The sequence below is a fragment of the Stegodyphus dumicola genome, chromosome X1, assembly GCF_044657685.1.
Source record: "Stegodyphus dumicola isolate Sdum_Otavi_A_Nest chromosome X1, ASM4465768v1".
Classification (NCBI taxonomy): domain Eukaryota; kingdom Metazoa; phylum Arthropoda; class Arachnida; order Araneae; family Eresidae; genus Stegodyphus; species Stegodyphus dumicola.
The window spans coordinates 204,661,953-204,680,981 of record NC_140780.1 but is presented as its reverse complement, the minus strand read 5'-3'; the positions used below and the strand labels follow the sequence as shown (position 1 = coordinate 204,680,981).

General features: G+C 31.1%; 1 protein-coding gene across 1 annotated transcript; it reads right to left on the bottom strand.

Annotated features, from left to right (window-relative positions):
- Positions 1-656: 656 nt before the first annotated feature.
- Positions 657-4,173, bottom strand: LOC118195790 (uncharacterized). Its single transcript, XM_035367116.2, has 3 exons — positions 4,159-4,173; positions 2,308-3,087; positions 657-785 (listed from the first exon to the last, which is right to left on the bottom strand). Exons 1-2 carry the CDS (start codon positions 4,171-4,173, stop codon positions 2,329-2,331), a joined length of 774 nt encoding a protein of 257 aa, XP_035223007.2. The 3' UTR covers positions 657-785; positions 2,308-2,328.
- Between the last annotated feature and the right edge of the window lie 14,856 nt (positions 4,174-19,029).

Sequence of the window (19,029 nt, the reverse complement as noted above, 5' to 3'; positions counted from 1 at the left end):
TGCTAAATAATACAGAATTATTTTTCCATGGAAATTAAGCATTTTTTAAATAAAACATTAGTTAAATGATTCTTGAATTACTACAAAAATTAAGTGGTGACTGAAATATTCCCGGATCAAAATGGTTTAAAAATTTTAATGCTAATTAAAAATTGTTTTAATGCTATTAAAATGGTTTCAAAATTTGAACACTCAAACGAATCTAAGATATTGCGCGCTGGGAAACTGCCATTTATTAAAGTTGGAGTGCTTCTTCTGCTGTAGACGTTTTAAGCATTTTAAGCATTAACTTTTCTTAAAAATTTTGCATTGTCGCATCAAACTTTAAAAAAAAAAAAAAAAAAATCATGTTTTTTTTCTATATTCAGAAAAGGTTTCCTTGATTTCTTTCCTTAAAATTACCCTGCTGTCCCTTCCATTGTGTATGCCAGTAGGCAAATGTTATAGATTAAATGTTTGAAATACAGTTAATATGAATAAAGTTGAAACTAATTTGCTTCAAATTGGAAAAATTGCATGCGCAAATACATTAAAGTACGTCGATTATGTTTTCTGATATATAGTTATCGACACCCTGTTAAAAACACGAACGCTAGTAGGCAGTGCAGAGAAAGCTTGAATGAAAGATTATTGGTCAAAAAATAATAGATAGACAAAAAGGAGTAAATCTCATATTTATTCTGCAACAATATCCGTTATAGGTATACAAAGTAACTTCAGTTTCAACAATCGTACAAGAACTTCATAAGCTTCTGGATCGTCGCCCAAATTTATGCTTTGAATATCTGCAAAAAAGGGATGAAACTAGTTTTAGAAATTTGCATATGTTCTTTTATATAATAATAAAAATAATTTTGGTTTAACTGTATCTAAATGCTCTAAATATATAGAATTGTTATTGTCATCTTCACTTACTTGTTAACAAATTACATTTCCCTAAATGGAAATAAGAGAATCAAAATAATAGAAAAAAGATCTATGAAAGTTCGACCAACGCACGAAAATTTATCCGAATTCTATTTTATCTTCATCTTTCTCAAATAGCTCCGCTCTGTATTTATGCACTGATTTCGCCGCGTGCATCTTGACTGGAGTATTACTTTAATGCCTTTTAATACTCTGAAGTTATATGTAACAGGTGAGACCGACCAAAAGCGCATAATCAGATTCGCGTATGTAGGAGTCTAACTTTGTCATTATTCCTATTTTAATTAAATAGGATTTAGGGCTGATACATGCTTATTTAGAAGAAAAGAGTTCAACAAAGAATTTAGATTTTAGTCATATTAATAAAATAGTGTTAAAATAAATATGCTGAATAAAATGGAGTAATTTCAACTCCGATTATAATTAATCAAACTCTTCTAACGACTCAATTCATAATTATAAAGCAAAAAGGAAAGAAGAAATAAAGAATATCAAACTCCATCCCTTCTTTGATATTTTTTCTATGTACCAAAGTATAAAACAATGACCGCACTGTACATGTAAACGTAGAACAACTGGATTGTCTGCAAACCCAGTTATAACATAACTCCAGTTTATGAAAGAAGTGTGGTATTTTAATGTATTTAGCACAAACTATCATGTTTTGATACAAATTATTTTTAAAGCTAGTTTTGTAAAGGCAGAGTAACGTTTTTTTATCAGCCCTTTCAGAATTGCAAATAATTTCTAACGCAAATTAATTACGAGCGTAACTATGTAAACTAAATAATGAAAATAAGGAATCGCTCAACTTCAAGCTCTCGTAAGTCAGGGTGTTACAGTACTCTAATGAAGTGAGCCTAGCAATTTGGCTATTCATCATGAATGTCCTTTATGGAGTCACAACAACATCTCATCAATCTGAATTTGAATTAATTTAAAAGTCACAAGCTGCCTGTTTCTGGAAAGGAGAGGAATGAAGAGTCACTTTCAATTTCGTTTCCATCAAAATTTATTACTTATCTTTATGATTCTTATGATAAAGCAACCGATTCCCATTTGTCCATTATTGTGGACATTTGAGGGTTCTTCCATGTGAGGTCTGTTGCTATGCGCCAAGTGGTTTAGGCAGTTAATTACGATGAAACAGGCAACTCAAATAGATAGATCGTTATTTTAAAGTCAAGTCGCAGATAATCCGAGAAAAGCTTGATGTTGTTAAAGGGGTTACCTTGTTGTAAAAGCCAGGTGTAATTTAGTTAAGCATTCAAAATTCGGTGAATTTTGTCCAGTTTCATTTTACTGAGCCTGATAATTAATTCTTGCATAATGGAAAAAGTCATTGATGAGAGAAAAAAAATTAAAATTTTAGTTTCTTACCTATTAATGTTGAATAAGCATTTACCACCATCCTCTGATGTTTCCTCCAAGTCCGTGAGCAATTATTGGTCTTCCACTGCTTCTAGCCCATCCTCCATGTCCACCACCACCACCGAAACCTCCTCCACCTCCCCCGGACCAGCCTCCCTGTCCTCCACCGGACCAGCCTCCCTGTCCTCCACCGGACCAGCCTCCCTGTCCTCCACCGGACCAGCCTCCCTGTCCTCCACCTAAACCTCCACCCATCAACCATCCACTTCCGTGGCCCCCTCCGAAGCCTCCACCTATGCCTCCTCCCAGACCTCCTCCCGACCAACCCCCAAGACCACCACCACCAAAATCTCCACCGCCACCAAATCCACCGATATCTCCTCCAGAGCCTCCTCCTAATCCTCCTTTCCAGCCTCCTCCACCACTTTCCTTAGTTACTACTTTAATATGCTCTACAACTGGCACGTGTTGTACGACAGGAATATGCTTAATAACAGGTATGACAACAGTTTTTCCACCTCCTCCTCCACCATGTCCTCCACCGAATCCGCCACCTCCAAATCCACCAAATCCACCTCCTCCTCCACCGTGGCCTCCTCCAAATCCTCCGCCTCCGAATCCACCACCACCTCCGAAGCCACCACCGCCGTGTCCACCTCCAAAGCCACCTCTTTGCCCACCTCCAAAACCTCCACCATATCCTCCTCCGAATCCTCCTCCATGACCACCGCCTCCGATGGTTCCAGCTGAAGATATTGTTAAAGCAATGGCTGAAACGGATATCCAAACCTAGAAGAAAAACACAAAATGTTTCATTTTCTCAAAATTATATTATAAATATTCATTTCTTGCAAAAGGCTAAAATTTAACTTATCTTAAGTTCATTAGCACTTTTACAAATTCCATGATATTTCATTTTTTAAGTTTAGGTGTCCTCATAATTTTAGGTACGTTCAGTAAATGAATATTTATGTTATGAATATAAAGAACATCAAACAATTTGCTTAGATCATTTTTTATAAATTATTCATTTGTTTAGGAAAATTAGATCTATAAATGAAATTCTTAGCTAATATTCTCACTGTTAACCTTCCAATAACATGGAAAATTTTAGAAAGAGGAATTCTACACTAAATACATTCCAAAAGAAGAATACTATACTAAATACACCCAATAATGTGTCTGTAGCATTCTTCATATGGAATTCTTTTAGATTATTAATAATCTTCATTATAAACAAATATGATGTCTTTGCACAGTACTATTCAATTCGAATAGCTGAAATTAGAAAACGTGTTGCAAACCGCCATAATGTTTGACGTTTTTGCTATGATCACTTATTTTCCTAAAACCTTTCTTATTGTCTAAAAAATTAATATTTAGAAGAAAGAGACTAAAAAATTTCATCTGGTGCTTCAAATTTAACAAACGATGATAAAAGTATTAGCAAAGAAAAATGCAAGCAGAATCAGTGACTTACTCTCCAAAGCTACTGACAACTTACTTAGGAATGCGTAAAAAGCTTCAATGTGTTTGGAGTGTGAATAAAATTTTAAGAGAAAAATGTATTATATATCTAAAACTGTAAAAATTAAGAAATTTGTAATATTTTATTAGTTCTACTACGCATTACTAGAAATAATTGATATTAATTGTCTTTCCAGAATAAATTAAAATCATCAACCTCGTAGGCCTGAATGGAAACAAATATGTTAAAATCGTTGGCATACTGTAATAAAATCAATTCGAACAATTTCAGCATCCGAAATAAATTTTTAAATGAGTTGAATGCTGAATGCTGCATGTTAATACTTTGAAGAACTTTAAAGTTTAAGTTAAAAATTTGTTTGCGTAACTTACTTGATTATCTATCATCGACTATCTTAATGATCATCAGTACTAGAAAAGTACTATGAAGCGCAGCTGAATGATGTAACTAGGAGAGTCGTGCATTAAAATTGGCTTTTTAAAGGCGCTGGTTAGCCAGATGGAAGAGGGTCTGAAGAAAGCTCTTAATAATAGTTGTAATGTTAAAATTATAAATATTAACTTTCAGAAAATAGTTTTCACCTTGCATAAATGTTTAATACTACATTATTTGTAGAATATGAAAGTAGGATAATATTGGTAATGGGGTATGAGCTAATTGCACCTCCCGTCAACACTTGGGCTACCAATGGTTCGAATGTCTGCGAAGTAGCAGCTTATTTGCCTCTCACTTCATTCCAAAAAATTTTGGTAATTCTCTACAGTGGCGCCACTCAAATGTGGGGGACGTTATACTGAAATGTAGGGGACGATAACTCGTTACCACTTAGATTCAGTCTACTAGATCTTGTGGCCTCTTCCCAGTCACCCTTTGAGTAGGAAAGAATATAAGGACATATTGCAATGCTACATATTAACCTCATCGTGTAAGCGATGAACGTGTCCACCTAAAAATTGCAAGATTTGTGGCTCAAATTCCGGTGAAGACACAGTTGATGTTTCACATTTTTTTTTCGTCAGAAAAACATAATGGCCTTTATGTAAAAATGGATACTTGTATAGTGTAGAGAAATGTTTTTATAATATTATGTTATTTGTATAAAAAAAACTTGCTTTCTTGGAGGATTTTCTAAGGGAGATTGATTCATGTTATGTTCCACGTGAGGAAACTCCCAAAACACGGTAATGCGAACTCATTCAGTCGCTGAGAAATTGGAACCCAGAATAAAATGTCACTGTTCGGTGGTTTTTATGTATTCGATGACTAGTGCACAAGAATTAATTTTAAGTTGATTTTGAGTAGGAAAGAGAAATCTCAATCTTTTGAACTAACTGCTGCAGCTTCTGACCTGTTTTAAATGTAAAGTCTGTCTTTAAACTAAATGAAAGCCTCAAACTCGCATTATTTATGTGTGTCCAGATTTGAATAAAATTATTAATTAATATATAGCCATGTTGTTTTATTTTCTCTAGTATATAAAGCGAAGGATCTCTCATCTAGATCATTATTGAAAACTGATTAATTTTGTCAAATGAAACACAAATATTCTCAACAGGCTGAAATTTGGGATAACTCTTTCACAAATTAATGCATCACTAATGTTAATCATCGAGAGCATCTCCCTGGCCCACTGATAATCATAAAGTACATTCGAGAAAATCCTCAAAAATAGAAAACTGTTCAATGTCATTCGTTAAAAGATCACGCAACTGGTTTCTGTAATACAATGCTGCTCAGTTGGAATTTAAAATGCTGCGAATGTTTATTGATGACTTTCTAGCCATTGAAAATAAAATGTGTTTTAACTTAGTATGTGCAACCGTAAAACAGCATTCTCCATCTTTGCTGAATTTTTAATCTCTTTAAAAATAAAACTACTCTGAAAATAAAATAGTCTTTAGATTAACAATCTGAAATATTAATAAGAAATAATAATATTTTTAAGCTTCTCCCACCTTGTCATTCGTTTTTGAATTAAAATGTCTGCAATTTTTAATGAGTTTAACAATTGCAAATTTAATAGTCATACACCGATGTAAATGGGAAATTTTGGTATTTATTTTTAAACACCAAGTGCTTCCTTTGTTATAAGCAAATAAATTTACGTATCAGTTACTTAGGGTAAAGTATAAAACTGAAAATTAAAAAAAATACTGATAAGCGTTCTATATAGTACTTAATATTGGTATAAAACGTTTAATCAGTTTCGTTAACTGGACTTAATGAAACGTAAAATACAGAAAAGATTAAAGCACAGAGTATTCCCAAGACATGAAAACGACATGAATCGTACATTTAGCGAACATGGCTCAAAATTTGATATTAATATATCATTTTTTCCAAAATACTGTTTTACGTTTTTCAAATATGAAACTAAAGCTTTCTAATCTGTGCACATAAGTGCACATAACTATTTACGTTTCAGCGAATACTATCTGAACTGCATTCCTAAGTTCACCACTTTTTCTTCTAAATTATCTTCCAACTGTAGACAAAGTGCACATACATACAAGAAGTATGCCTCCTGTGTAATTTTAACTTAAAATTGTGGTGATTATTCACAGAACGGATATGTTAAATCATAAGTAAAAACTGCAGCTGTAAAAGCTGTTGTAATAAATTGTGATACTGGAAGCATGAGATGTTATAAACAAGAGAATAGCAATACTCATCAGTTATTGAAAAGTTAATGGATAAAGAAAACATAAAAACACTTTTAAAAAGAAAATGAAAGCATACAATAACATTTCCTTACTATCGTTTAGAAAATAATAACATGTTAAGAACTTTAGGGAAAATTGAATATTGTTAATACCGCAGTTTATAGAGAAAGCTGCATATTATTAATATCTCAGTGTACAGGCAAAACTGCCAATTGTTAATAGCTTAGTGGGGTACTTAAGACTAAATCTAATTCCTTAACGTATATATTTAAACCCGATTTTCTCACTTCATTATTGCATTTTTCAATATTTCAAAATAGAAATAGAAATATTCGTCATTCTTGTTTAATTGTTAATTTAACTCCATGGCGTTTCTTAAAGAAAATCCACAACAAACGTACTTCTCTCAAATTTTATGCTTTTAATAATGATAGTTTTCACAAGACAGTGAACTAGCAATTCACCAATATATTGTTGCAGGTATTTAGCTTATATAAATGCAAAGTATGAAGTATTTTAAAACCTTTATGTTTATTATTCAGTTCTAAATAAAATAAAGTTAACAGAAGACTTCATACATTGAAAAAAAATATGAGGAAAAATGGTAATTTTTGTTTATTAAGATAAAATATCCTTGCGACTATTAAAGTGGGAAGCCTTTCAAAAATAAAATAAAACTCGCAGATTGTACACGTTAACATTAATTTTTTAAAGTATTGGAACTTGTACAAAATTTCAGATTATAGATAAGTTTCAGAAAGACGAATATCTCTCTTATATGACTAAAGGTTATAAGTAGAACGCCTTAAATAGTTAGTCCACAAAGAAGGATAGAAAAGAGTAATCCATAATTCAGTGATCTAAATTAATTTTACAGGATATTTTGAAAGTATGAAATTTCTGCAAAAAGACTATATTATATTTTATACTAGTTAGATGTATACAATTTCCACTTTGAGCTTTTTGTGAAATGTAAGAAAATGCAGTTTTAAATGAAGTAAATTTGTATTATTTTGACGTGAATTTCTTTAAAGAACTACATTTATTTCTAACGTCGAATGTTATACAATTAAACATTTTGGTCCAATTTTAATGACAAAGGAAAGTTATGAATAAATGCTTTCATAAATGAAAGACTTTTTCACTACATGCAGACTAATCTCATTGTGTCTAAATACTTACCTAGTAACATAATGCAATCATAGAGCAACGACCTGCTTGTTTCACAAAACTGACAAAACATTGTGACAAATATATATATTTTCCTTGAATTATTTCACAGAAATAACTACTAGTATTTTCTTCCTTTTTTTAAACTATCATTTTCAAAGTGTCCTGCCCACCGTCAACCGAGAGGTAAAGTCGCTGAACATTCATTGTTCGGTCCGGGTTTGGATTCCCGGCGAAAGGACTGACTGCATGGGTGTTTTCGTGGTTTTTCCCATACACAACGTGTATATGAGGTAGTTTCTCTTAAAAAGTCTTCCACGAAGGCATCCCTCCCATAGGCAGGTAGCCCTCAAGTTGTTTTGCCATAATCAAATAAATCTTAATCAAATCTAAAACTTCTTTTTCAGCGTCCTCATAAAACAATCTATCAAGTTCTTAAAACGCATAATTTACAGAGACCATTTCTTATGTTGGACGCGTTGCGTAATTTACACAAATAAATTCAAGATGAATATGTATATTCAATACCATTTTTCTATTTTTAAGGGAAAGGATGCATAAGATATGATTGAAAGTAAACTGGAGAAGAAATGCAATCAAGCTGTTATTTTAAACTCGAATATACACACATTTATAAAATTTATAATTTCCGTTGTATTATAATTCCTAATTTATAATTTATAATTATAATAGTTGTTAGAGGAATACTAATCTTATCACTGCAGAAACTGTGCCTTTTGCATAATAACAGTACTGAAAAAGAATGCATGTAAGCAAAGAATAAATGCAAACTAGCATTTCAGTATTTATACATTCTAGGAGTTTCTAATACTTTCTGCGAGAAAGAAAAAGCATAGAGAAAATTCCATATCACCTTACCAGGTATTCCATAGTTACTTGTACTAAAGGTATCCAAGAGAGATATGCTCTGTCCATTACATTTCTCAAGTTTATATACAAGTCTGAAAAATAAAATATAAAAAATGTTCGTATAGTCGTATCGATCGTTTATCACGGTCAAAGTCTATCCACAGCAATATTATGTAATTTGCCGCTTCAGGATAAATATGTCATTCTTGCAGTGATTCATACAACTGTCATAAGTGAAGAAATTTTGTCATCTTCTTTAATTTCCCGGTAACCATTATCAAAATTATAGAAGCGTTCAAGAAGGCGAAACCAAACTCTCACAGAAATGAAAAAAAAAAAATTATATATAAATAAATAAACAAAATTTTGTGAACGCATGATATGTGGAGGAAGAAAAACCACAGAGAAGAATTATATTGACAGTTTAGAGAGCCGAGCGGAAGTAGATGGACAATATGAGGGCAAAATTCAAAAATTAAAGGCATGGACGCTCACGTATGTCAGTTTCAAATGTAGGATGGACCCATTCCTTAGACTTGCCAATGAATTTCGTAAGTACATTGAAGATATTGACCACAAAAGATGTCTGAAATCAGTCCTGCACAAAACTGAAAATTTAACTTAAGAGTTTTATAATTACTATCAAAACTGAGGAAAACATTTTGTGGAGAAGAAATTCTCATTGTGGATTATGATTTTCACAAAACGTAAATTTACGCGTTTTCTGGATAACTAAAGACAGTTAACCTGATTTCAGTGCCGTTTACTGAGAGATACGAAAAATGTAAAGCGATTTTTTTGCCGCCTATGATACAGTGAAACGTTTTCTTTATACTTATGTATACTAAAAGGTTATCTTTGCATAAAATAAACAATAACAGAATGCAATTGCATATAAACATAAAGAAAGAAAATGTATGAGTGAAAAAGGAGAATAAAACACGAAAAAGTATGAAACGAAAGAAGAAACGTAAGTGTAAAAACGAAAGAAGTATATGTCGGTGTAAAAATGTATGAATACTTGTTCTTTTCTGCTTTCCCCTTTCACTTGTATTTCTAACGCCATGATGAGGCCTCTTATATTTTATTTGGTTTCAGCTAAAATTTTAACTGCAGTTAAATTTACATTAATAATGTCTGTGTCACATTTTGTCTATCTGCTTCTGCACTCTGTATGTATATCTATGCTGTTGAAATTTTCGAAGTGGAAAGTGAAGTGAGCAAAAAACTATTTCGAGTAATCAAACATTCGAGCTATCGAAAAAAGTTAAGTTTCGAATTCTACCTTTTAAGATTCTCCTCTACTATGTAGGGTTTATATTTATTTTAACTAACATTTATTTTAAGTTTAAGCTATCTTTCCTGTCAAGCCTTTACTTTCCCCTAGAATTCCCAATGCCAGAGTATGTAAATTTTAGTAGAACGCGCAGAGTATTCAAATTTTTAGCAGAAGTAAATTGAGTTAAATAGAAGGGAAACGAGATTGTAAGTGTGCTTCTTGAATTGCGAGCGTGAAGGTTGCTAGGTAGAAAATTTAAGAACCGCGCGTTTCGGCCTGTGTGCCTATTTCGGCAGTTCGTTGAATCTTTCATCTTCTTAAACAGTAAGTTTGCTGAATCTCAGCTGTATCTTAGAACGCGGTTAAGTTAGTTACGATTATAGAGCCTCGTAGATAGTGACTTCGTTATTTATTCATCCTGTCATTTATTTTTAGTTGTACATTTCTATTTAGTTTAACCGCCGGGTCAGCGTAGTTTGTGAGCGTCAAGTGAACGCAACTGTGATTTCTAAAGTGAAATAAAAAGGGATTTAAACTCTTCTTACGAGTTTGTATAATTTACAGTTCATAGCAGTCACTACTACTGTTGCTGACAAGTTGGGGCCACGCAACATCATAACTATAAAAAATTTCCACCTATCAAAGCAAAGTTTCATATGTTAGTGTATCATATATAATATGATATACATACATATGAAACTGAAGCTACTCATACCTGTGTAACCATATGTGTATCATATGTGTTTATACGATACAGTATAGATATTAATTTATATAACGGAGTAAGATAAAGTAGTATAATGGATATATGTATCATATATAATCTAATTACACGGGTGTAAGATGAATGCATAAAACTAATATAGAGACTATGTATATAAACCATATCTTCTTTTCATTTTTTATTGAGAATATATTTATTTTATGTATACAAGACATATTTTTCGTTTCTGATTTTATTTGGGCAAGGCCAGCTTCCAGCATATATGAGCACGAATAAAAATGTCCACTGAACAGCACTAGCTCTAAATAAATCACAATATAGAAATTAATGAGGTCGCATCACTTAGTTGGAAGTATTACTGCGAACATACATATACACAGACATAAATGTTTTCGCTATACATACATTTATTAATATTGATTTTTATATATATATATAATGGAGTAGATTCAAAATCTTTTAATCTATTCCATTGCTTTCTTCATTTTAAAACAAACCTCCATTTTAAGGTATCCTGAACTATACTGAAGAATTTCGAAGTTTATTTCCATATTAAACATAAAAAAGTTGCATACTGTTGTGCAAATTGTGAAAACTGATCACACGAGATTTTTAAAGCAATTTTAGCTTTATATTAGTTGTTTAAAATATTAAAGCATATGAATTTATTGAAATATGCTAATTAAAAATTTTTTAAATATTTTAGAAATGCAAAAATCGAAGAACTTTAAATGACCGCTACTACTCTTAATTAAAAGTTAAGTTTAATTAGTGTTACATTTGATATCTTCTTTTCCTTTCATTTCTTCTTAACTGCTCATTTAAAATTTACCACATTTTACGTAATGTAAAATTTATTTTTTCTATTAAAAAGCATAAATTGAATTTCATGAAATATGCGTTAACGGACTATATGAAAAAAGATGAGAACTTTAAATTAACGTAGCATATAATTAATTCTTATCCACTATTGATTTTTTTAAATTTTTATGCGGTTCAGAAGCTATTACATTTTAATTTTCCTATGCAACCAAAAGTCATCTGCATTAGCATTCTTACAGTTTAAATGCTTGAATGCTAGGTTAAAGGTTTATGATTTAGTTCAGTAAATATTATGAAAGATAAGTTATTGTTAACATTTTAGAAGTAATTAAAGGCTTGCAGTAAGTTTTGTACTTTTATTTGGCAGCGCATTGCCGGATATCATATGTAGATGTATGCATTCGAGTGTTAAGTATTCAAAAACTATTCAGAAAAAAGTACATCTTCCAAAACTATGTTAGCTATAAATTTCACCACATTATACCTAAGATTATTATCATTTCTGAGTATGGTAACATCATAAAACACGCATACTTTTAAAGATGTGTTAATCTTCTTTAGCTTCATAATTTTATTTTTAATTTTTATCATTTAGAATCATAATTTCTTGAAGAACAGTACATTCAGATCTATTCATCTGATATGAGTAATAAAATGAAACACAGAACACGAGTTCATGTTTTAAAAAAAAGCTTGTAAAAAATTAAATGTAACTGGTATTGTATTATTCTGGCTTATAGCCCCAGCAGCTTTTATAAGTGTTCATGTAATGTTTTACAATAAAGGAGTTTTCACAACTTAATAGAAATTTTTTTCTGAGATGAATTATTTAAAATAATGATGAAATCACAAACTAGAGTTCTTCTTGACTGATGTTTTTAACATTTAAAACATTACATACAATAATCATATTTTTGAATTTCTAGTTAAGTATTCAGTTGTTTAAGACGCCTGGTATAGTGGATAGTAACGCTGACTGCCGTACCGAAGGGACGGGCTCAGATTACTGAGAAGGCATGGATGTTTGTAAGCGAATACTGTCTGTGCGATATGGTTTTGTTTCAGAAGAGGGGTGGGAAACCCTCGGACCCCAGGGAACTGGGGCTAAGTTGAGCAAAGTCGTTAGTGTTACTTTTATGGTGCTAAAGTTTCCTGCCGATAGACGTAGTTTTGCACTCCTTGTTACGATGAAATTCGTGAGCTTCTTCTGATTAGCCAGATAAGTGCTATTAGCTATAACAACAAAGATTTTTAAAGTATCCATTTAAAAGAATTAAATATCTGAGACTTATAATGGCGTATAGGATTTTAGCGTAAGAATTTAAATAAATGCACCTAAAAAGTGGTGATAATAGTTTAAGAGATTTTTTTTTTTGTAACAGAATAATGCTAGATTTAGTTATAAATTCCCATTCATCTTCTTTTAAAAGTGTTTTGAATCTGTGTGTTCCTCAGTCGCTTCATAATAAAATGGTTATCGACAATACTGATGTCAAATGATATTTATAGTCTTATTTGCGTAAAATATGTTATAACTTTCTACCAAATGTCCCATAGTTTTTGCCTCCCTTTTTTTTTCTGAAAAAATGAGCCATGTCTGCCTTTGCAAAGACAGCCAAATTATCAAAATTATTAGACTTGTATGAGTTATCATTGTATGTGAGTCGTTTTGGGCAAGTTTGGTAATATAAATTTGTTTAACTTAAAACTTGATTACAGTACAGATCTTTTAAAGACACTTCACATATATCACCTTTCATTATTTTTTTTGTCAGTGTGTTTTGAAATATTTTGAAGATATTACAAAATAGACGTATTTTGAGGACAAAATAGATGTAAAACAAAAGACTGAATTAATTAAAAAATGCACATTTCTTGCTGAATTTAGAACTATTCAACAGAACATGAAAGAAGAAGTACTTCTTCCCACATGCTATAATAAAATCTTAGAAAGCCATGTTTACATTTAAGAGTATTATATTTTAAATGCTAAAATTTCCTATCACATTTGTTTTATGCTTTTGTATGTAACTTAAGGAGGTCCTCGTTATGAACTGCTAATCCATACCTCCACTACAGACGAACAACCTGAATAAATACGTGTAGTGACATTAAAACTATTAGCAGAAATGTGATACGAATTCGACCAGAATTATAATGCTGACACGGATGAAACTGCATACGACTGGTATAGCTGAAATATGGTTGTATTATGTAATATCCTTATTTTATTAACTGAATATTATTCTTATATTCAACAATGCTTGCATTAAAGAATACTCATTACTTTTATATTTTTGTTATAATATGCCATTCATAGATTATCCGTTACTACTGTCATGGTTTAAAATGATGCTTGTGGTCATCATGGTTTAAAAGGATGCTTGTGGTCATGGTTTAAAATGATGCTAGTGGTCATGGTTTACAATGATGCTTGTGGTCATGGTTTAAATTATGCTTCAACCCTTCTATAAAGTGACCTAAAGTACTCAGATTTAATTTTGATGTATATTAAAAGTGATAGCATGCAATATTATTTTAGAGGCGTTAATTTCGTGCTATGTAACTGCATTTGACGAATAAGTCCTAAGTAAACGTTATTAAATTCTTAAAGTTTAAAAAAAAACTGAGTATGAGTTAAAGATAAATATTATTTACAAATGAGTAATTTATGAAAATCTTTTTGTGTGACAGCATCAAGAGTTTGTTAACATGAGCTATCCGCATCTTTCTAGGAGAGTATGTAATTTCTCATGAATCTTCCAGAGAATGTTCTGAAAGTGTGTGCAAGTATATCAGAAATTTTGAAAGATAAAGAATTCGAAAATTATACTAGTATTCAACAGTATTAATACTACTGGCCCTAGAGATCTATACCTTTTAAAATTTTTGTTTTGATTTCATGTACAAAACTGAGGGTATTTTAGGAGACTAACTGATAAGTTATTCTGTAATTAACATGCTCGTGAAAAATAGTTTCACTCAGTTTAAAGACCGCACATCTATTGAAATGTACTGAAAAGTTTTATTCGAAATAAACCCTAAGTTGTTTTTTAAATATTTTAATATGATTAAAACTGTTATAGAGCTCGCACTTCCTTTGTCTAAAAAATAATTCATTTACTAAATCTGAGAAATTGGAGATAAAAACACTTCTCTGAAGTTTTCAGTACCACCTGACAACATCTTTATAAAATATTAATAAAGGAAATTTGAAATGCTAAATTTTAAAATTCTGAAGAAAGATAGCAAAAATCACGCTTTCGATAAGAACGAATATTTGTGTAACCGTGAATATTTGAAAAGTAAATACATTAAAAGATAACCTTTCACCCTTTTTTATATATTTTTATTTGTTTTCAGGACGAAAAGTATCAACTTCACTGTTAATATATATACTGTAAATAAAAAAAAATAAAATAAATAAAATGCACGGGTGAATTTATATTTTTCTTGCTTGAACAAGAACAATTATGTTGAAACATAAAGATATAAATCCTTTTCTTATCTCGAAATTATATGACAGTTAACAACTTCGCATACTTTTTATTCAACGCTTTGTGGAGAAGGAACACGCGAGCTCTAAGTAAAGAAAATTCTTAAGTGATCACGCAATTCTTAAAGTCAAAACTAACTGAATGGTGGAAAGTATTTTTTAGAAATACGCACAAACATACACATACTAGACAGGTTATCGTTGAAACTTCAACTTGCGTTTCGCATGCACTCTGCTTTATTATCTGAAGCATAAAAAATTAAGTGAACTGAATGCAGAATGTTTCAAGTAAACTTACGTATGTATGTTAAATAATTAATAAAGTTCTAAATAAATTTTACAGCCTTGTATTTTGTTTGAAATTAAATTTCTGATTGTGATAGTTGTATGATTGATTAGTTGATTATAGAAACGCATTCGAAAGTTTCCTTGCTAAAAAAGAAGAGCCTTCGTGGAAAAAAAAATTGAAAGAAAACTGGTCGGAATTTCTGTTACAATCGGGAATGCTATGAAATATCACGTGGCCAGCCTCTTCAGCAGCTTGCAACTTGTCTGTGAAAGATTTCCAAAATATAAATGAGAAGCTTCACTTCTATCACCAGCAAAATCAATATATGGATTTTTGTGTAGAACTGTATTGAAATAAAATTGCACTTTAATTAAAAAATAATGAATTAGTAAAATGAATTTTTATTTAAACAAGCCACCAAGAACCATTTTATTGTTGACCTTTTTTACAGTCAGACAAAATTAAACTCTTCTTAAAAGCAGATTCTATTAAGAATCAGATAAAAAGAAAATTAGGAGTTGGAAACATAATAATTAAATCTTAAACTGGATGAATGGCGAAATATGTAAGAAAATTCTGATCTTTTTCCGTTGTAGGACAATATGCACCATTCTTTCTTTAATAAAATAACTAATCTACGAGATATATTTCGTATATTTAAAAAGGTTTACCGCAGTTAAAATGAGATGCAACGAAAATGTGTTTCAAGTATCAAGTTGGTTCACGTATCTTACTATAGAAAATTGTTTGGCGTGTATTGTCTTATAACGGAAACGATTCGAAGATTCTGGTATCAGATATAGTTGTTTAAAAAGTGTCCTAATGTCTGGCGAGCTAAATCTTGGTTGCAGATATTCTGAATATGCATTAAACAACGACAACAATTTTAATTCCAAATAATGAGATATAACTGAAAATTTTCACGTAAAAAGGGGATGAGCTATATAAAACATCTTCAGCAAGTAATGTAATACTGTACATATTTTAAAACATGTCATATTTTACATGAAAGCATAAATCATTACAAGAACATAAATCACAAATGCTAATGTTTATTCTAAGCTTTTATAATACATCCTAAGTAAATTTTTTATAAATTTATTGAGTTAGGAGTAATATGTTTTAAAATACTTTATTTTTTAAATATTAGTTTATCACAACGATGCTATATGAAATTTAACAAAAATGACGTGAGCGCTTTCTTTATCTTTACTTCTTGATATAACATAATCAATATCCAGGTATATTTTATTCAGTATATATAAAAAAAGCAACGTTGAAAGAAACTAATTTTAATGATTTATTAGCCAATATAGTCTGTTTGATTTACTATCATTAAGTAGCGGCATTAAATGATTGTACTAAAGTATTAGGTAATTGCACTAAATATTAGGTTTAAAACTGGCCTTTATTAAGAACAATTTAAATTTTAAAAATACTATTATTCCTTAAGAGATTTAATATTTTTCTCAGAAAACATTTCAATTTATAATCCAAACCGTAGAAACATATGACACATAAATACTATATACATATAAATAAGAAGTTAAAAAAACTAACAAATATATTAAAATTCCATTAAACCATAATATATTTGTTAAGATTTGTTTTGAAAACATTTCTGCAATCATGAAACCCTTTTCTTACTTTTATTCATGATAAATGATTTTACTTAAATAATTTTAATAGCATGAATATCTAGAATATTTAAACTTCTATTTCGTATGCATAATGAAAATTCTTATTCCGTAACACATAATAATACTTTAAACCAAACAAACTTAGCTTGAAAATTTTATCATTTCTGGTACTTTAGGAATTTTATGAATGACACTACTTATCTAAATGATAAGAGATATTTCATATGAATATTAGAATAAGTAGGCTAGAGCTGAGCCTTTCAAAAAATAGATTTAAAGCATTCTATCGTAGCAAAATATGAAACATATTTACTTTAACCCTAAAATAACATTTCCAATTAAGAAAAGATTATTAATTTTAATTTCTCTAAGAAATTAAAATCGCTAATTTCGATAACAGGCAGTTGAGGTTCTTAAAATAAGTTTTCAAATTTAAGCAACTTTTCTACCACCTTCGTTAATGAAGAATATTGTGTGTTATTGAAAAATATTGTATTTGTTCTCTACCAGAAGCTTTCTCCACCAAAACCATTAGAATCTGCTCCATCAGCATCACTTGTACTGATGCTATAGCTTATACTTCTTTTACTATCGTCCTCTTTTCTGGCATCATCCCTTTTGCTGTCTATGTCCCGTTTATACCAAACTTTAGAAGGTTTATCATGTTGATCGCCGTTTACATTTGCTCTAATGATTCCGGAAGCAACGGATCCTTGTCCTAAGTTACTTTTTTCTTGGTAATAAACCTTCCTGTCGAGGTTGAGAGGTTGCTGTAAATTCACGCTATGCGCTTTTCGATCACTGTGGGAATTTGGTGCCCAATTTCTGTTGTTATTATAGCCTTGAAAAATGAGTGTCGCTTCATTCCTTGCATTTGTGTTAGAGTCTTTAGCTAGAGGATTTATTTCTGCAGCTAACGCTGAAATTGCATCCGGAAAGACCTGTTCGTTAAAACGTTGCTCAGATTTTTTACTTGAAATTCTAGTTTGATATTGCGGTATCATAGCATCTTTCATCTGAAAAGAGTCATACATTAATTTACGATTTTCGTTTTGAATGAAAGATTCATTTGGTGCGTCTGTATTGTAACCTGTAGAAAAAATACCTGCAGCATAATTTACTTTGGGAACATCAGAAGTAACAGCATCTCTAGCTTTACTTCCATCGTAAGTCATAATTGGAATTACCTGCTGTTTATTTTGGTTCTCTATCCCTTGCCAAAAATTTTGCAAGGGCGAAGGACTTTGGAAATCATCAAAATCTACTTTCTTATCATGCATTTTTGGTGAAGATAAAGGAAACACATTTTTCTTTTCGTGGTGTTCAGGCTGTCTGTAAGTCGTATCATCTATATGATGTCCCTTATTGTCGACTTCGATATGTTTACCAATTTTTTTCTGGGGAAAGTGAGCTTTTTGATTCGCGGATTTAAAGTTATTCTTTTGATCATGAACTAATGCATTAAAACGCATATCTGTCGTTGGCCTAATATTATCAGAAAATGCTCCTGATTTCGTGTTTCGGCTTTCAGGGGGCTCAGAAGTCTCTAGATGCTTCGCTTCAGAATGATGAGGCTCTGTATTCTTTGAAGGAGCCTGAAAGTTATTCTGATAATTTTGCAGGTAAAGATTTGCTATTCTTAATGCTTGTATAATTTCGTCATCTTTTGTTAGATCAAGATTTGAAGATTTTGGCCTGTTTGTTTCAAAGTCAGAATTTTTATCTGGAGACAAATTCAAAATTTCTGAAGATTTTACGTTTTGGTATCTAACTTGATTATTATAATTAGCATTATCGTTATAATTATCTGTATCTGTCTTCTGATGGTCGGGAACGATTACTTGAGTGCTCCTGCTTGGGAACTCAGATTTAGGAGATTCATGTCTATTATTAATTATAGGCTGTGGATTCCAATTTTGGGATGTAATATCAACATAACTTTCTTTAGTTGACACTAAATTTTGGTTTTCTGTATTATATTTGTTACTTGTACTCTTTTTTGGATCATTGTAATTTAAATGACCATGGGGTTCAGAAATAGGAGAATTAGAATTACCTGTGTGCTGTATGTGATCTTGATTCAAAAAGGTACCATCGCTGGAAGCAAACTTACCATTATCCGCTGCAAGTGCTTGCTTCCCAACTACAATGTGCCTAATGACTGGAATGAACTTTATAGGTCTTTCTTTAGGTGATGCATGTGCGGCACCCTTATTAACATCTGATATATGATGGGTATTGTCAATATTTCTCTTGAAGTTTTGGTCATGTCTGGTATTTAAGAAATTA